Below are 20,004 nucleotides of genomic sequence, written 5' to 3' on the forward strand. Positions count from 1 at the left end.
TCGATTATATGTGAGTGGTCTGGAAGTTAGTTTATGAAACCCCTGGACGAAGCTTTAACTGTTACAATATCAAGGAGGGCAAATGCCAAAGAGTTGGGACTACTGAAGGAAACTGGAAAGTTTGAGTTGAAGGCAGTGAGGAAGATGTGTGGAAGACAGGGTTAGAATGAGACAGGAAAGACAGAAGACAACTGGGGCATCCAAATGAAAACTGATAAAGGTAGAAACTAAAGTAGGGATAGAGGATGACCCTGATCCTAGATGTTAAGGAGTGAAAAGACCACATCTAGGGACAAAGTAGATAGCAGGGTAGTAGAAGGCTTTGAGTCTAGGGTAGTCACTAGATGTCCTCTTAGAGGATGAGGTGATTGGTATTGCCATTGATTGCAGAAATAAAGGGAACAGGAGAAAAGAAGAAGGTACATTTTAAATTTGTGGTGTGTCGCAAGGGGACAAAATTGCAACCTATGCAGTCGAGGGGAGAAATAAAGAATGCCTACGTGCTTCTGTCCCTTTCAATACTTTATTCACTCAAATTACTCAATACAATTTCACTCTATAGGTTCTTAATCAAGAAAACGACAATGCTTGATGCTAGGCACTGGAATAGACATAATCAATTCACAGCAAGCAATTCTAGATTAATTAATACAGGAAACAATTCTAGATTAATTCTAAGCATTGCAAAACACACTTAATCATAACAGGCTAATGACAGACATTCCCTCTGCAGGCTAAGTTCAAAAGTCTTAAACCTTAGGCTTTATGTCCAGTAGATGCACACTCACTCAGACCAGTGACATCATTTACCCTGGGGTCAGAAACATCTGGTCTGGTGGTCTCCACCCTGATCTTCTCGCCTGATAAGTGAGGCCAGCCTGCCAGCAGCTTCACTCTGTTTATCAGGGTGAGGGGAAGTAACTTGTTTGAGAGGCCAACTGGAGGGGTCTAAGGGTGTGCCTGGTGAGACTGCAGGTTTCAAAATGGAGTTTTTAAAAATGGAGTTGCTTAGGTTCGGGCCTTAGGTCATCCTCACAGGTGCCTCTGGAAGCTCAGTGAGAAGATGTAGTTTTCAGTAGAAGAGGAAAAGTATGTAGTTCCATTAATCAGAGAAACTGGTGTTTGAGAATTTAATCCCTAAAGAGAATTGAGACACAGAGGACTAAATCTGTGCCCTCACAGCAGAAGCTGCTCCCCTTCTTTCTTAATGTGTTGAAAGGTACTGTCAAAAAAAAAAAAAAAAAGTTTTTTTTTTTTTTTGCATATTGGGAGGCCTTGGTTGATAAGTGGATATCACATGATTTCTCTTCACCTGGAATTGTTCACTGTTAAAAAAATAAAAAGGAGGATAATACCTCCCTGGGCACATTCCTTCCCTTCATCCAGTGTGATGTGAGCTGATCACATATCAAAGAACCTGGCTTGGGAGCTGATTGTGGACAAAAGTCTGACTGATCTTCACTAACTCTGAGTTTGGGCTAATCTCTAGGTGGGGAAGGACCCCTTTCTTTAACTGGTCAAAGACTGTGTCCTATAAAGCAGGGTTCTAAATATGAGAGATCATGTATGTGAAATGCCCAAATGGCACAGAGGAAGCATTCAACAAAGGTATGTGATTCATATGAACTCTGCACATTGATTACAAGCTTGGAAAACTTGTAGCAAAATGCCAAACTAGAAAGAACACACCTCTTCTCAACAATTGCAACATTGCCCTGGATCCTACTATACAGTTCTTGGCAACTGCTGAGATAATAAGAGAATCAGATATTTATAGCTCTGGTAAAAAGTACTGCAATCGTTATTTATGGATACTGCACAGTGCCTGGGAAAAATACAGAGAAATGTCACTAGAACTATCAAGTTTCAAAATACTTTGCCTAGGAAAACCATGGTTTCTTTAAGTTTCATTTTGCTTTACTGTATTTAAGCGTAGGCTACTGAATCTGCCTTACCTGCCCAAAAGGCAAAAAACAAACACAAAACAGAACAAAAAAACTTGTGGTTTTTTTTTTTACCGTCAAACCATTTTCTTCCAGAAAATCCAAACCAGCATCTACCTCATCCTGGTTACATTGTTACCCCTGAGGACTTGGATTGACATCTCTAATTAAATTCTGTTTCTCCAATCGCGGGCACAGTGGTCTGGAGGTCGGGGTGAAGACTTGGGAAGACAAAGCCAGGCTTTCCCAGGTGACAACCGCACTCCCCGATACTGAGCTGGACCCTGGCATCACTCTCTGCAAGAGAGCACGGAATTTCATTTCTCTCAAGTTGTCCAGACGCCCCCAGTTTTTTCTTTGGGGGAGGCAGAGCTGAAGCCCGACAACCCAGGAGAGTCTATGGGGGTCATTCCCCATAGTGACCACACGGTACAACCACGCGGATGGCTTTTAAAAAGTTGTAGTGTCTACTGCTTCCCAAACCAGGATACCGGCCCGGGCGGAAAGTTTCGGGAGCGCGCGGGCGCTATCACGTGGGCGCTGGAGCCGCCGCCGCGCGCGCTCGCGCCTCTGACGCGCCACGCTGTGGCGCAGGCGCGCACGTGAGCCTTGGGCACGGAGCAGGCAACTCGGGACGCGGAGACCGCCTCCTCGCGGCAGCTGTGCGAAGGCGGCTGGAGCCAGGCAGCCAGCCCGCCGAGAAGGAGGCGTGGGCATGACGCCGGGAGCCGACGAGCCCGGAGCCCGCGCCGTCGCCTAGGGCGCCCCGGGGGCTCGGCGGACGGGTGGGGCTGGGGCTGGACGCGGCCCAGCACTGCGCGGATGGCCGTGCTTCGGCGGACCGCACTTGTCTTCCTGCTCCTGTTGGCCGCCCCTGTCAGGTGCCAGGAGCAGGATCAGACCACCGACTGGAGGGCCACCCTGAAGACCATCCGGAACGGCATTCACAAGATAGACACGTACCTGAACGCCGCCTTGGACCTCCTGGGAGGCGAGGACGGGCTCTGCCAGTACAAGTGCAGCGACGGTGAGAGGGTACCCAGGCCCGGCGAGCCGCGAGCTTCTAGGGGCATTGGGGTGAGCTGGGTCGTGGAAGTGCGAGAGTGACAGATGCAGGGCAGACCTTGACGGAGTCCATTGGCTGTGGAAAAGATTACCCACTGCTAGAATTTTGCCATTCTTGTAATTGAGTAACCTGGATACAAGTAACCACTGTTGTTAGGATAGGAAAGAGGTCGCAGGAGTGCGTCCTGTTCCTGTGTACTCTGTTCTTTCATTGCCACTTTTTTTTTTTCCCCTCGGCAATTGCACAGAATTGCCTAAGAACTTACTGACGTATGAATCCTGGGAACGGAGTGGAACAGACTGATTTTAGCTCTGTATTTTGGCGCTGATACATGAGTCAGCTGAACATGCAGGGCTAACTGAGAATTTTAAAATCATGCCCCATTCACTTTTTCGAGAGTTGGTATTAATTTTTTTTTTTTCTGCAAAGCTGCAGAAAATAAATTGCAACCTTTGAACAGATTTCTGGTGTATTCAGTTGTTGAGAGAGAGTTCGGATAACTTCTAGAAAATAGTCTAGTAAAACTTTGACAGCTCTCTTTCTTTGGATATCACTGATCCCTCCTAACTGTTGGTCAATATTAATATAATTTTTCACTAATTATATTAAAAAAGCTTTATTTAATTCTGTTTGAAACTGAGGACTTGTGGCAGTGTACTAAACTCACTTTAGTCAGAGGTTTTTGGTTTTTATTTTAATCACTTGACTGCTTAAATATTTTAGTAGTTCAGTAAGCATTGGGACTTCTGTTTGGAGATTCAGAATGTTAAGATAGCACAAGATATGGGTCTAGTTAATGCTGGTATCTGAAAAACAATAGAAAACTTCATCACTTTAATGGTAAAACTAGATTGTATGTATACGTGAACTTAAAACCTTTATAAAACTGTGATGCCACCTGCTGCCTGTAATTCTCCAAATAATTTCTAGGTTTATGTTAACTAAGATAAAGAATGAGCTACATCTTATATGTGTTAAAGTGCTGAACAGGTACTGAGACATGTTTTTTTTTTGTTGTTGTTGTTGTTTTGTTTTTTAGTTGTAGATGGATACAATACCTTTATTTTATTTATTTATTTTCATGTGATACTGAAGATTGAACCCCGCATCTCATACTAGTGAGGCAAGCTCTCTCTGCCACTGAGCCACAATCCCAGCCCCTGAGACATGTTTTATTCATTGCTTGTAAAATTTATGCCTAAATGTTACCACCAGTATGTATCAGGAAGATGTTGTAGAGCTTATTCGAACAAGTGAGTGAGTAATTTAAAGATTAAATGATAGCCATTCCTGAGGCAAAAGTTATGATTTTACTTAGTCATTTTTACTCAGTACACAAATTATTAGGGTCCCGACTGTGTCAGGTGTCATTCTACTAAATTGTTGTGGTAGGGAGAGACCATCAGAAAACTGATAGGTGAAATGAGCCAGATATGGCCTGTATTATGCCAGTGTTTTGAGAACAGTAAGTCTGCGAAGACAGCAGTGGCTGAATTGAGTGCAGTTTGATTTTTAAATAGGATGTTCAGGAAAGCCCCCACTAAGAAGAGAATATTTTAGAAGAAATATGAAAGTGGACATGGTAACATTGAGATAATTTGAAGAAAGAGCATTCCAGGCAGAGGGAACAGCACAGAAAGACCAGTCACAGATGACTCTGAAGGTTTTGGCCCCAGCCAAAGGGAGTATGCAGTTGCCATTTACAGAGATTGGAAAGAGTATCTTCGTAAACTTAGTTAAAAAAATACTTAGTTATAGTAGAGTAGTAGGGCTGGGGTGGTGGATCAGTGGTAGAGCGCTCACCTAGCATGCATGAGGCACTGGGTTCAATCTTAGCTCCACATAACAACAAAAATAATGTGTCCACCTAAAACTAAAGATACATAAATAAATAAGTATTAAAAAAAGAGTAGAGTAGTAGAGTTTAGTTACATTTAAAATATCTCTGAAGTTGAATGGATACTATTTCTATTAAAAGATTGTCTTCATCTTTCCTTTTACCTTTACTGTCTTTATCTTCCACCAGCTTCACAAAATTTGCCATTTGGAGTTTAGAGTAAGGTCCTTTTGTCTCTTAGTAAGTAATGTCTTTTCAGTGGACATGTGATTCAGAGCCAGCATACTGACAGTTCCAACTCAATGAAAGCTATTCTTTTAATTGCCGTTACTTGAGAAATCTTCCTGGAACAATGAGTCAATTTTTCATAGGTTTGGCACGGGACCAAATCAGATCCAAACAGAAAGACAAATCCCAAAGGTAGGGGAGCATAGGGAATAAGGTATGTTTTTCAGTTGCAATAAAGAGATCAAGGAAGCTTTAAGGAAAAAAAAGCAGGATGAGGGAGTTAATGGTAGGGGGAGGGCGGTCAGATTAAAGTACACAGACTTGGTGTCTTCGGGACTGGCAGTATGGAGACTTGCTCCTTTACTTTTGGCCATCCACCTTTGGGTGGGAAAAAGGCTTTATTGAGAGTAAAGTTATTTAGGGGAACAAATTGGTAGTTACCACCCTTTCTTAATTTTTTTCTCCTTGATACCTGAGAAGATTTGAGGAAGAAAATTTTTAGTTTCCTTTGGAAAATAAAAAAATTGTTTTCTAAAAAGATTTAAAAATTATGAATGTCATTTTTTTCATTAAGTGAAACACAAACATATACACACATCTTTTGCAGTATGAAGGATTGAAGCCAGGAGTCTTGAATCACTGGGTTTCTACCACTGAGCTACATCCCCAGACCTTTTTTTTTTTTTTTTTTTTGCTTTGTTTTGTTTTATTGTTGTTTGTTTTTGAGACAGGGCCTCAGTAGGTTGCCCAGCTGGCCTTGAATTTGGATCCTTCTGCCTCAGCCTCCCCAGGTGCTGGGATTATAGACTGTATATTTTTTGTTTGTTTCATTTTACCCTCCCCTCAGGAATTATTTTAATTTTTTACATATATAATTTTAATAGTGCATTATAATTATATGTAATAGTGGAATTAATTATGCCATATTTGTATATTCACATAATTCGATCAGTCTTATTCCCTAGTACCTTCCCTTTCCCATTCCACCTCCCTCCCATATCGGCTTGCTCTACTTTTTTTTTTTTTTTTTTTTTGGTCTTAATTTTTTTTATTAGAGCATTATAATTATACATAGTATTTAGGTTCATTTTGACAAAATTACATATATAAGGTGTTTGATTTCAAACCCCATCCCCATTCTTCCCTCGGGCTTTTGTCTTGCTCTACTCTCAGATATCTATATTTTAAGAGGATCCCTCTGGCTGTTATACTGACAACTAAAAGGGTCAAGCAGGGTGGGGACCCACAATAGAAACTGGTTGATGCTTGCAGGGAGTCTAGATAAAAGGTAGTGGTGGTTTTGTCTTTGTTGGTAGCAACAGAAGCATGAGCAGTGGTTGGATTTTGGATATATTTTGAAGGTAGATTTTGCTGACAGCTTGGAGGTAGGGTGTGAGTAAGGTTTTTTTTTTTTTTTTTTTTAATGATACCACAATTTTTGGCCTGATAAACTAGTACAGAGTTGCCATTAGCTGAAATGAAAAGAATAGTTTGGGGCATTACGAAAGATAATAGGGTATTTGTGGGCTTTTGAGAATGATTGAATAGAAAGTAGAAACACTTGAGAAAATTATTGCAGTCTAATCTTGGGTAAGTGAGAAGGATGGGTTTTAGTACATAGAGGGACTGGCCAAGAACAGATAGCAGTTAATAGGATGAAGGTCGAAGATGTGGGTTTTGATGTCAAAGATGTCGGTTTTGATGTCAAGTGGGTAGGTGTTCAAGGTCATCCACTGAGATGATGGGAGCAGAGATGTTGGAATTTGAGAAAAATAGAGAAGTGAATGGACTGGAAAAACAAAGAGGCATACTGACCCTATGGAGATTAATGATGTTGGGTTTAGTTTCCAGTGTTTGTGAATGCAGGTTGGGATTCTACCATTATACTTCCTACAAAACAGTAGTAAGATTTGGTGTGACCCAGCTGCCTTCCCCTTCTGCTTCTGATCTGCTTCATATTCTTTCAGCTGAAAAAAAGTTGATCTGTTTGGGGGTATTTATGTTAAATCTAGGAAAAAGTATGTAGAAAAGAACTAATGTCTCAGACCATGTAAATATTTAGGTTTCAGTTGTCTATACATATGATAAGACATCAAGAAAAGGAAATACTGCTTAAGTAAAAAATGAAATTAATGAAGTCTCCCAAGACTGGTCTTTCTGTGCTTTGTTTGCTTTTAATTCCTCCCCCTATCTCTTCATTTTCTTAGCTTTATGTATGTACTTATAAAGCTTAGGGTATAGTGGCTCCAGTACATTGTGATGTTTTGGTTTGATTCTAATTTCCTTTCTTCTGTTATTGAGTTTTTGTTTGCTTTGTAAAAGCTAGCACTAGTAGAAATGCTAAACTTTTAAATGTTCAGCAGCTTAAAACACCACTTACAACAACATTTAAAATTAAATTAATATATTTATAATTTTGGTGTCCAAATGAACTTTAACAAATAATGAATAATTTATTCAGAAATAATTGTTTCAACATGAAGGTGAATTTAGAACTTTAAAACATTTAAAATGTTTCAGGAAACTAGCAATTTTGCGTTTTGCTATGGCTAAAGAATATTTTAATTTCAGCAAAGAATATTTCCCATTTTTTTTTATTAAGTAATTTCTTGGTTGCTCATTAGTGCTAGGAATATTCTAGGTGAGGAAGACAAAGTTCCTGTCCTGTTATTTTAATTTGGTTGATAAATGCCTGAAAGAAAAATAAAGCCAACCCCTGTATGTAAAGTGGATATGAAAGGGAATGGGTGTTATTTTAAATGGGTGAGCTTTTGGAAGGCCTCTCTGAGGAAGTGAAATTAGCAGGATGCTTCCAAAGAAACCAAACACTAAACACAGGTGCCCATTTTGCTTCTTACACTAGGGAACCGGTTTTACCAGCATTTATTTTATAGTGTTAGTTTAGTCAGCTTTTGTCACCGTGACCAAAATACCTGACAAGAACAACCTTAGAAGAGGAAAAGTTTATTTTGATTTCAGAGGTTCTGTCCATAGTCTGCTGCCTCCATTGTTCTGGGCCCAAGTTGAGACAGACTGTCATGGTGGAAGGGTGTGGTGGTGGCAAGCTGCTCTATTCTTGGCAGCCAGGAAGAAGAGGAGAAAATAAGATGTCAGAGACAAAAGATAACATTCAAAGGCATGTCCCCGTGACCTACTTCCTCCAGCCACATCTTACTTGTCTATAGTTACCATCCAGTATAAATATCCTTTTGGTGGATTAATCCACTGTTAGTTGTAGCCCTCATAATCTAATCATTTCCCTTCTGCACATTCTTGCATTATCTTACATATGAACTTTTGGGGGACATCTCATATCCAAATCACAACAGTGTTATTATCTAATGTTTCAAATCAGTACATATTGAATCTTTATTACCCAGTTTTATCATTTTTCCTCAGAATAATTATAAACACTGCGATTGAGATAACAATCTCCTAAACTCCTAGCCTCAATGTTTGTTTTCACCTGTTGTTACTCTGTATATCTCTGTCACTCTTTATTCCTTTAGAGTGGGTGAGAAACATATACAAAATAAAAACATGTCTATGTGTATTAATATAACATGTATATGTGTGTCACTATCATTACATCTCATTAAAATGTCAATGACTGTTTTTATAGAATTGAAATAGAAGAAAATTGTATGGCTTTAAATAAAATACCATGGGAAGAAAATGTATAAGTACTGCTATTGGTGAACGTTGAGGAAAATATCTTCCCGGTAAAAAGGGGAAAAGTAGGTACTTGAGACAGTGCCTTCAAAACTCTAGCCCAGTGTCAGTTGCTGAGGATGATAGTCTTGTTCGAACAGAATAGGAAGAGGTGCCAGAAATCTGTAAACTGGTAGGTGGAGGGGGAACTTACCAGGTGTCTGAAAAGTTGAACACATAGGCAAATCAGTATCACTTTCATACAGTAAGCTCAATCCTTTTTTTTTTTTTTTTTATTTTCCTTCAAATTCCAGACACCATTTTAGGGGAAACACTTCTAAATTTGAACCATTAAGTCTAATTGTGAACCTGAGAAATATGAATAGTAAACATCTTATTTTTTCTGTTTCCAGGCTTTCTGAACATGCTGGGTGTTTGTTGTACTCTTCAGATTCACAGTGCAACCCATTGCTTAATGTGTATCTCTAGAAAAGTTGCTAAACATTTTGAATAGTTGGTTGTTAAAACCCCTGACAAGAGGGAGCTTTCTGATAATGTTTGAGGAACTGAAAGGATTTCCTAAGAATATGACAGCCTTTCCCTGCTATGATTTGAATGTGGTTTGTCACCTCCAAAACCCATGTTGAAATTTATTTCCCATGATGAGATGCAGTATTAAAAAGTGGAACCTTTAAGAAATGATTAGAGCTCTGCTCTTGTGAATGGGTTAATCCATTTCTGTAGTTAATGGATTAATGGACTAATGGGTTACTCAAAAATTCAACTGCTAAAGGACTGAGTCTCTAGCAGTAGATATTAAAAGTTTATTTTAGAAAGAACTAATGTTATTTTTGTTCCTTCTTTTATGAATGTTAGTTCTGAGGCACAGCTGAAACGTGTGCTGTCTTGCTGTCTCAGGTTCTATTAATATGAGTTTTTTTTCATAATTGTCTCAAAAGGGTAATAGGAAGATGGTGGAATGAGATGGACATCATTATCTTAAGTACAAGTATGAAGACATGAATGGTGTGAATATACTTTGTATACAACTAGATATGTGAAAAATTGTGCGCTATATGTATAATATGAATTGTAATGCATTCTGCTATCATATATAACAAATTAGAATAAAAAATTAAGATTAAAAAGGGTAATAGGTCCTGGTTGCATAGTGCATGCTTCCAATCCCAGAGACTGGGAAGGCTAAAGCAGGAGGATGACAAGTTTGAGGCTAGCCAATCTTTGTATATGTTCCGCATTCTTCACCATAGGAGAAATAACAATAATTAGTATTCTTAGTGTTTATCAAAATAAATTTAGTTTCAAAATAAGGGGAAGGTGTTGCTGGGGATGTAGCTCAGTGATAGAGCATCCCGAGGTTTAATCCTCAGAAATGCAAAATAAATAAATAAAAATCCAAGGGGTGTGATAGGCCCAACATAGCTAATGATGTTCAGTTTGGGGTGCCACATTTTTGTTGTTGTTGTTGTTATTAAATATTTTTTAGTTGTTGATGGACCTTTATCTTATTTACTTATTTACTTTATTTTATTTATTGCTGAGAATCTAACCCATTGCCTCGCATGTGCTAGGCAAGTACTCTACCATTGCTGAGCTGCAACTCCAGCCTCTGGAGTGCCACATTTTAAAAAGATTATAAGTCATATGTGTTACAAATAATATGGTCAGGAAAGGCCTTGCTGAGAATTAAACGTCTTAGTGTATTTGGGATACTGTAAGAAAATGCCATCAGCAATGTGTCTTATGACCAACAGAAATGCATTTCTCACAGTTCTGGATGTTGGAAAGTATAACTTCAAGGTACTAACAGATTCAGTGTCTTGTGAGGGACACCAATTCCTGGTTTTGAAGGATGGAATCTTCTTGCTGTGTCCTGACATGGGTGAAGGAGCAAAGCAGTTCTTGGGCCTTTTTTATAATGGGACTAATTCCATTCATGACTATTCCACGCTTGTGAACTACTCATCTTGCAGGGATCCCTCTTCCTAAGACTATCACATTTGAGACTATAGCAATGAAGGAGCAGATTGCTAATATCAGGAAGAAGAGCATCTTTAGCCCACAGCCAGCACCGGCTTCATGAATGAAAGTTCCAATCGTGAGAAATCTCCAGGGAGTTTTTAATTAAAGAGACAAGACTCTAATTACCTTTAAACCAGCTCCAGGATGGCTCCTCCTAGCTCCAGCCTCCAGCCACCTATTGAGGTAGCGAGGTTTACAGAAGAGGAGAGAGAGAGAGAGAGAGAGAGAGAGAAAGAAAGAGAGAGAGAGAACATGCCAGGGAGTGGACTTTTATTGGGGAACAAAAAATTCTGGGGAAAATCTCATCCAATGAAGATTAAGGGGGGCAGCGTCCCAAGGTCATGGGCGACGATTGGGTCTTCGGGGTAGTGGCCAGATACGCCTCCACACGGACAAGCCCTTGGACCTGAGCAGGGTGGGGAAAGCTCTGGACACAAGATGTGCCTAAAGCGCCTCTCGCCCAGCCAGGGAGAAAACCAAATCTCGTGCGAGGATGGCCTCCCACAGGCATCTGTGTAGGGTAATAGCAGGTTCAGATGTCCCCAGGCAGCAGGAGCAAACCAGGAGTGTCTGTAAAACAGCACAAGATCAGATGTGATGGAATGGAAAGAGAAGGAGAGAGAAGTAAGGAGATGTGGTCAGAAGTCATAGAAGGCCAGATTATATAGAGTTTTTAAGGTTTACATACTTTGGTTTTTATTCTGAATAAGATGAGGAGCCACTGGAGAGATTTTGAGTAGAAGAAAGATTTGATCTAATTCAGTGAGATCACTCAGATTCAGTGCTAAGACTGGACCATGGTTGGGAGTGGTATGAGGTGGGGAAACCAAAGTCGAGCGATTATGGCAATAATCCGTGGTGGTTTGGAATAGGATGGCATTAGTGGAATTGGTAAGAATTAGTTAGATCATGAACATTTTGAAGGTAAAACCAACAGAGAATGTTGAATCGAATGTGGGGTGAAAGAAAATAGAATCAAGAATGGCTAGGATTTTTTGCTGTAAGCATCTGGAAGTATGGAGTTGCCATTAACTGAGAAGAGAGAACTTGATGGAATAGTTTTGTGGTGAATGTCAGAAAGGACATCTTTAGAGGCCCATTAGACATCCAAGTGATTAATATATCCCCTTATGTAAGTCCTTTTGAATGGGAAGCCAAATCAGTTTTCTTAGAAATGAAGGTAAACTCAGGAGATAAGAGTTGAAGGATCATGACCGAGGTGATAGTCTGAGGCATTTACCTTCAGCTTCTGAGGGCCCTGAAACAACCCCTCTTCCTGAATGGGGCTGTAAAAACTAGACGCCAGTTCTGTCATCAGACTCTGTTTTCTAGACTTATTTTAATCATTCCATTTTGTACACATTGTTTCTTCAAAATAGGTGGAACAGGCTGTTGCTTTGTTTCTTTATGAGGTTATCCTCTCTTGAAGCTTCTTGGTCATCTCAACTTAGCATGAAACTTCTTAGCAACTCAAACCATTTTTCAATCATTACATTGAGTGAGTTACTTATTCAGAAGGTTGATTACCAAAAGAGTTGATTTTTTCCCTCCTTCCTTTACTTTTGGAGGGTAACCTTCTCTTTATTTTAAGTCTTCTAGCAATAAATGCTGCTTGAATGAAAGTTACTAGAATACTTTAGGTCTCTCCTAAGTATTCATCTTTGAAGTATGTTGTGCTTTGGGTATGAGGTGTCCCCTGAAAAGGTAATGTTTTAGACAGTGTTCAGAGATGGTATGATCATGAAAGCTGTAACCTCATCAGTGGATTAATCCGTTTAATGGATTAATAATACCAGAAGGCAGAAGAACCAACATGTTAACAATTGGTGTCATTCATAGTGAAGTAGGTTATTTCTTAGGTAGGAGGTCTGTGGGAAACATTCAAGGAGACAGTTGGTGATTATTTGGTATGTTGAAGTGATTTCTGTATTACATGTGGTATTTCTGAAGTACCCTTCAAAATTTAAGATTGGTTTGATAATGTCATCTTTCTCTTTTTTACTGAGCCACTGGTGCTATTAGGAATTATAGCATAGCTAGAGTAATATAATTCCCCAAATGCCTCTTGACTTTTTCATTAACTGTAATATTCGTGAAACAGTTGGCTGGAGTAGGGGCAGTCCTGTAATATCTTATAATGGTATTAAAGTTATTAAGTGATCATTGAATGACCCTGTCTTCCTTAGCTTTAGGCTCTGCCTGATTAAACCTGTTAGTGGTTATTGAGGTTTGTGTGTAGGGGAGCATTTTCTGAGGGTTGAAGAAATTTTTGCCTTACAAGATTTTATCCTAAATAAGTCAAGTGTTGAAATGCATTGGAAAATAGGCTGGCTTTATCTTTTATACATATGGACCCAACCTGGAATGTACCTTTGAAATCTCTAGAAGTCCAGGATAAGTTTTTCTATGTTTTTTTACAGCATAGGTTTATAAACAGTAATTGCATTTTATAAACTGCTTTATTTGTGTCTATGTATATATGTGCATCTTTGTATATGTTCCACATTCTTCACCAAAAGAGAAATAACAAAATTAGTATTCTTAGTGTTTATCAAAATAAAAACATAATCACTGATGTTGCCATCCAATTAAACACTAAATATTTCCAAGAATTAAGTACATTGTAGACCTTATAAAGTATATATTTTATTTTTGTTAATATTGAAAATTAATTGTGATACCATTTATATTTTATAGGATCTAAGCCTTTTCCACGTTATGGTTATAAACCCTCCCCTCCAAATGGATGTGGCTCTCCGCTGTTTGGTGTTCATGTAAGTATTATTTTTTCTTTGGTAAGTATTATGACTGGTGGTTTTTGTTTTAATAATTTTGACAATATAAGACTTTGTGTATTCCTAGGCATACAAATAATTTTGCTTGTTGTAGTAATGATTAGGTTTATTATATTCTTTTTTGGCAAAACATTTAACTCTTAGAAAAAACAAAATGGTGTAAAATTGATCTTGTTTACATTAATATCATTTAAATTAAATTATATCACTTAAATTATATTTTAAAACACAATTTTAAAGTTTAAAATAAAAGAGTAATACTAGGGGGGAAATATAAATAAAACATGTGTTCTATATAAAAACAAGGCTCAGTGGCAGTTGTTGGGGACACTGGACCTGAGCCCATAATTATAGGAAAAAAAATGTTTATGAGAATGATTCCTACACAAAAAAGTTTTGTGAATTATTTAAAATAAATAAGAGTTGTACATTCAAAATAGTGGTGTTTGTGGAGAATGGATAAATATCAAAAGCTTAGGAAACAACCAATATTTGAGTTCTAGATATTTAAAATTTTCTGTGAAATTTCACAAAAAGCACATTTTATTTGTTAGGAGGTTAAAAAAAACACTTTGAAAATACTAAAAACTCAAACTTACCTAGCTTTTGTAGAAATCTCTTAATATCTTTGACCTTATCTTTTTCTTTTAAAGTTATGTTTTATGTTTGGACAGTAGGAAGTTGTTTTTGTTGCTGGTGGGAAATTGAGTATTCTAACATTGAAAAATAGAGAGCAGTGAGGCATGCCAGAGACACCATCCCATAGGTGGGTCTGGGTGAAAAGGTTTGTTACATGGGACACACCTGAAGGCAGAAATGGGTTTGTGAGTTTTCTACATAGTAGTCATTGTCATTTACTTCTATTAAGTCTATTTGAATGTAGTACTTTAGGAGAGGATGTTTGCATTTCATTAACAATAATCCACCTAAATGCCTCTTTCAGCTTAACATTGGCATCCCTTCCCTGACAAAGTGCTGCAACCAACACGACAGGTGTTATGAGACCTGCGGCAAGAGCAAGAACGACTGTGATGAGGAATTCCAGTATTGTCTCTCCAAGATCTGCCGAGATGTGCAAAAAACACTAGGATTAACTCAGCATGTTCAGGGTAAGAATGTTCTTCTGGTGGTTTAGGGATAAATAAAAAATAAAAAGTGCTAGGAAAACTTGGAGGAAGGTGTCTGAGGCAGAAAGAGAGAATTATTCATCCTTGTGCCTTGGAATATGACTCTAATCATTCAGAACCTAAATTGAAACCCGAATCCAGTTGTCTTAATCCACTGGGTCTACTAACAAACAAACTACAATAGACCTAGTAATGTAGAGACAATAGAGATTCATTTCTCATAATTCTGGGGGCTGAGAAGTACAAGATCAAGGCACTGGCAGATTCATTGTCCTGTGAGGGCCTACTCCCTGGTTCCTAGAGGGTACCTTCTAGCTGTGTCATCACATGGTGGAAGGGATTAGGCAGTTCTCTGGGGCCTCTTTTTTTAAGGGGAGTTATGCCATTTTGGGGGGATCCATTCTTTTGACCTATTCATCTCCCACGGGCCTCACCACCTAATTCAACATCTTGGAGGTTAGGATTTCAATACAAAAATTTTTAGAGGAACACAAATGTTCAGATGATAGCACTAGTGAATTTGAGAGCATTAGGACACTGATTTTGGAGAAGGACATTCTAGAAGATTTGAGTCTTACCTTCTTCTTTTGTATCCATGTTGGGAGGGTCCCCCCAGACCACACCCCTAGGTTCAGTGATATGCTAGGAGGACTCACAGGTCTCCTCAAATAGTCATAGGCACCACTGTGATATATTGTGGTGAAGGGATGCAATGCAAATCAGCAAAGGGAAAAGGAGCTTTTGTAACCTCATTTATGAAATAAAGAGTTGTCATAGGGGAAACCTAAAATATTTGTGAAATGTAAATCAGTATTAAAGTAGTAGTTGTAGTAGTAGGTATAAGATTTCTCTACTGTCAAGCTGAAGAATGTGCTATACATTGAAATCAGAAGAGAAAGGGCAATGAGAGGGACAGGAAAGGAAACTAATATTTTTAATCATTTACGTTAAGATACTATACTGGATAGTATCTTCATGTTTCCATTTGATACAAAAATCCAAAGAGGGAGGTGGTGTTATCCCTATTTTTCAAGGAAAAGAACTGAAGTTCAGAAAGTTAGACTTTAGACTATCTGACTCTGAGACTTGTTTTGTTTTAGAGTATTCCCATAAATAGTCATAGCTTTTATCCCTAAATCCTAATAACTTTACAGGATGAAATCTGTATACCTGGTGAAGCTTGAACTTGCCACCTCTATCCCCTTGCATGCTTTTGGCTAAGGTAAACTAGTGCACAGCTGAGGCGTAGAAGATGGATGCATTTCCTGTTCTTTAAGGAGGACATAGGAATGTGGCTAAATGATGAAACCAATTTTCTTTCAATCTCCTTAATAGTCTAGCCTTTGTATTTCCTTGGTTGGTTGTACTCCTTAATGGCACAATCTTTTGGAGAACTTTAAAAAATAAAGTGTTATGATTTTAATAAAAAGATTCTTCCTTATCATGAATATTTGAAACTAAAAGTATTTGAACACCAAAGCTATCTTGTGCCACATCTCTGTAAATGTTGAAATAATCTCATTTGGATGTTTCTGTTTTCTTAAATAAGAAAAGGAATGGTATTGGGGATTGATTCTAGGAGCATTCTATCACTGAGCTATACCCCATCCCTTTTAGTTTTTTTATTTTGAGACAGGGTCTTGCTAAGTTGCCCAGGCTGGCCATTATTTTGGTGATCTTCCTGCCTCAGCCTCCCAAATTGCTGGTATTATAGGAATGTGCCACAACATCTTGCTTCTATTACCTTTTTTATAGTTTCCTTTTTTTTTTCTTTAAAGAAATTTAAAAATCCTACCAAGGAAGAAACACTTTTGATTCCTGTGTCTACTGACCAATAAGCCAAATTTGGTATTAGTAAAGAAAGAGACTGGATTCCATTTACTTTAAACATCTTTTGGTGTATTTTGTTGTGATTGTGGTATGGGGGATTGAATCCAGGAGTGCTCTTCCACTGAGCTACACCCCTGGCCCTTTTTATTTTCAATTTTGAGACAGAGTTTTGCTAAATTGTCCAGGCTGTCCTCAAACTGATAATCATCCTGTCTTGGCTTCCTGAGGCGGGGATTACAGGTGCATTTTAAGTGTGTTAAGTGATGTGTGATCGTTTTTAAGAATCCACTGGCCATAATGACATATTTTGAAGTTTCTGTTTAAACTTTATTTCTTCTGCACTTAATACATCTTTCCAGGGCTAGGGGAAAGATGTATTATGGTTCAGTGGTAGAGTGTATACTTAGCATGGGTGAGGCCCTGAGTTTGATTCCCAACACTAAAAAGTAAAAAAAAAAAAAAAAAAAAAAAATTTCCTTGAAATGCAAATTTAGGAGTTATCAGAAATCTCTATTAGTGATAAATAAAAAAAAAAGTTAACCTTGATTAACTGATCAGTGTTTTAGTAAAGTTCATTACCTGTCTAGTACAAAAAAATCAGTTTGAACAGTTAAATGCTCCCCAAAAAAAGAAGAAAGAAAAAGACATGGAAAAGAGACTAAAACTGAAAGTCTGCAGATATGTCCTGCCAGTGTGAGAGGGTTGAGGTGACTTTCACCTAAGTTGTTTGGATGCGCACTAGGAATGTGAGTGGCTAGTGTTTAACAAGTAACAGTTGAAAAAAGTGATGCTTTGCAATTGCCCAACAGTAATCACATTTTCCTCTTTTTCAGCATGTGAAACAACAGTGGAGCTCTTGTTTGACAGTGTCATCCATCTAGGTTGTAAACCGTACCTGGATAGCCAACGAGCTGCATGCTGGTGTCGTTATGAAGAAAAAACTGATCTTTAACTTTAAAGAAGATTCTGACATTTGGAGGCAAATGAGGATGAAAGAATATAACCTTTGCCAAAAAACCCTAATGTTTTCACAGCATAAGCTGCCTTATTTTTGTGAAAGGGTCAGTTGAAGACCTTACAAGACTATATTATAACCTTAAAACCTCAAAGTAAAAAAAAAAAATGCCTTCTCAGGTGGACATTACTGCCTTACTGGACAAACTCTTGATCAATCTCAAAAACAGGTATGTGTTAAGGGAAAACTTTTTGAAATAAGAATGTAACTCAATTTTCACAACTACATTTACAAAAAAAAAAAAGATCAAAAGTAAAATGAATTATAAGGGCTATTCAACATCATCTTATTTGAAAATATGGAAAAATCTTCATTTAAAGTATCATTTATCATGACACTGGTGTGTGTGTGTGTGTGTGTGTGTGTGTGTGTGTGTGTGTGTGTGTGTTGCTGGGGATTAAACCCAGGGCTTTGTACATATGAAGCAAATACTCTACCAACTGAACTATATCCCCAGCCCTATCATGACATTTTAAATACACATTTATTCCTGGAAGAAACTGACCTTATTCTTTCTCTGTTTTAATTACTGAAGCCCATTAAGCCTATAAATGCGTCATGCAGTTACAAGGACAACATTTCCTTGTCTATTTCCTTTATAAAATTGGAACTATCATCTGGTAAGCTCTTAGGGAGCAAACCTGGAATATCTAAGTATTCTGTGATGCCTAGAAGGTAACGTGAGCAGGGTTCAGAAGCACAGCCATTCCCATTTAACCAACCATCCTTACAACAAATGTCATCATTTACTATAAACTCTGCCCAAATGGAGAAAAGATGGATTTAATGAAACAAATGAAAAGTTATTTAGCATAACACATCAAAGCACTATATGCTGTTGTTTCAATGTTTATTACCTAGTACTCATTCCTCCTCATAGTAGACTCTGGAATATTTTAAAGACTATAACTTTTCCAAATTGTGGTCTGAATAAAAAAATTATTCTCCATATTGTTTTTTTTTCTTTAATTCTTTAATTGGAGTCAAAAGGGGTAGAAAAGGCAAGATGCAAAGAACTGTCTTTTATAGATCTCTTTTTTACACTGGAAATTATTAACAGATCTTTAAGAGCAAATCTCAGAAAACTTCGGCTGCTTCTGACAATGTCTAGGAATGGTTTTTGTTGTTTTTATTTTGAGATTGGGTCTCGCTGAGTTGCTGAGACTCATCTGAAACCTGTGATCTTCCTGCCTCAGGCTCCTAAGTTGCTGGGACTATAGGTGTGAACCACCGTGTCCAGCTATGTCTGTTGAAAACTTTTCAACTCCATGGAATGTTCAGCTGTGTTCCCATACTGGTCTTTGCTTACCACTGACAGTTGACTTTCCCTCGCCCAGGACCCCGAGCCATGTATAAATTGCTTAGAAAGAAAAGGGCAGCACAGAGATGTTCCCTTGTAAGTCATTATAGCCAGAACTGGGCAGAAGGAAAGTTATGTTCTGGAGAAAGGGCCACATTCCTAACTTTGAATATGTGTTATTGCTGGAAATCTAATGTCTTCCCAAACTTGAGATGGTGGCAACCATTCTGCTAAAAGATGTATATCCTGTTAGACAAGTCAGGTATACACCTTGTGGCTAAATGAGCAAACTGAGCTTCAATTTGAGTGCCTAGAAATCTTGATTGATACTTTATTTCAAAGTTTTGTAGAAGATACAGTTTTGCCATCCATTATCACTTTTTAACTTTTTTCCCCCCTCGTGGTATGGGGATTGAACCCAGGCTTCACACATGCTAGGCAAGTGCAAGGACCAGCAAAGCCTATAAGCTGTTTAGTTTATGGTCATAAAATATACAAAAAATAATAGAAACAGTTTTTGTATTTTTAAAGAATAAATTTATCTTGGAATAACTTTAGACTTAAAGAAAAGTTGCAAAGATAATTTAGAGAGTTTCTCTATACCCTTTCCTCAGTTCTGCCTGTTATTAACATTTTCTACAACCAAACATTTGTCAGGACTAAGAAACCAACATTGGTAATTACTGTTAACTATACTTTATTCTTCAGATTTTCCCATTAATATAATTTTTCTTTTACAGGTCCAATCTAGGATACCACATTGCATTAGGCATGAGTCATGATGCCAAATTAGCCTCTGGTCTGTGGTGGTTCCTCAGTCTTTTCTTGTTTTGCATAACCCTGACAGTTTTAAGGAATACTGGTCAAGTGTTTGTGGAGTGTCCCTTCCTCTGGGTTTATATGATATTTTCCTCATGATTAGATTGGGGTTATGGATTTTTAGGAAGAATACCACAGAGGTAAAGGGTCCTTCACAATGCATCCTATCAGGAGTTACATGCTACCAACTTATTGTATTAACTTGGGACATTCAGGTAAGGTCTTAGGTAAGAAGTTGGGTTTCTCCAATGTAAGTTACTATTTTCCCCTTTTGATATTTTGTTCTTTGGGACCCAGTCACCAAGTCTAGTCCTGTGGGCAAGTCCAGTAGGGAGTGGGTAGGGTTATGT

General features: G+C 38.2%; 1 protein-coding gene across 1 annotated transcript; it reads left to right on the forward strand.

The window, feature by feature from the left end:
• Positions 1 to 2,529: 2,529 nt before the first annotated feature.
• Positions 2,530 to 18,484, forward strand: Pla2g12a (phospholipase A2 group XIIA). Its single transcript, XM_078021819.1, has 4 exons — positions 2,530 to 2,970; positions 13,466 to 13,542; positions 14,507 to 14,672; positions 17,354 to 18,484. The coding sequence occupies exons 1-4, from the start codon at positions 2,766 to 2,768 to the stop codon at positions 17,470 to 17,472; spliced, it is 567 nt and encodes a 188-aa protein (XP_077877945.1). The 5' UTR covers positions 2,530 to 2,765; the 3' UTR covers positions 17,473 to 18,484.
• Positions 18,485 to 20,004: the final 1,520 nt, after the last annotated feature.

This window comes from Ictidomys tridecemlineatus, chromosome 9 (assembly GCF_052094955.1).
Source record: "Ictidomys tridecemlineatus isolate mIctTri1 chromosome 9, mIctTri1.hap1, whole genome shotgun sequence".
NCBI classification, from domain to species: domain Eukaryota; kingdom Metazoa; phylum Chordata; class Mammalia; order Rodentia; family Sciuridae; genus Ictidomys; species Ictidomys tridecemlineatus.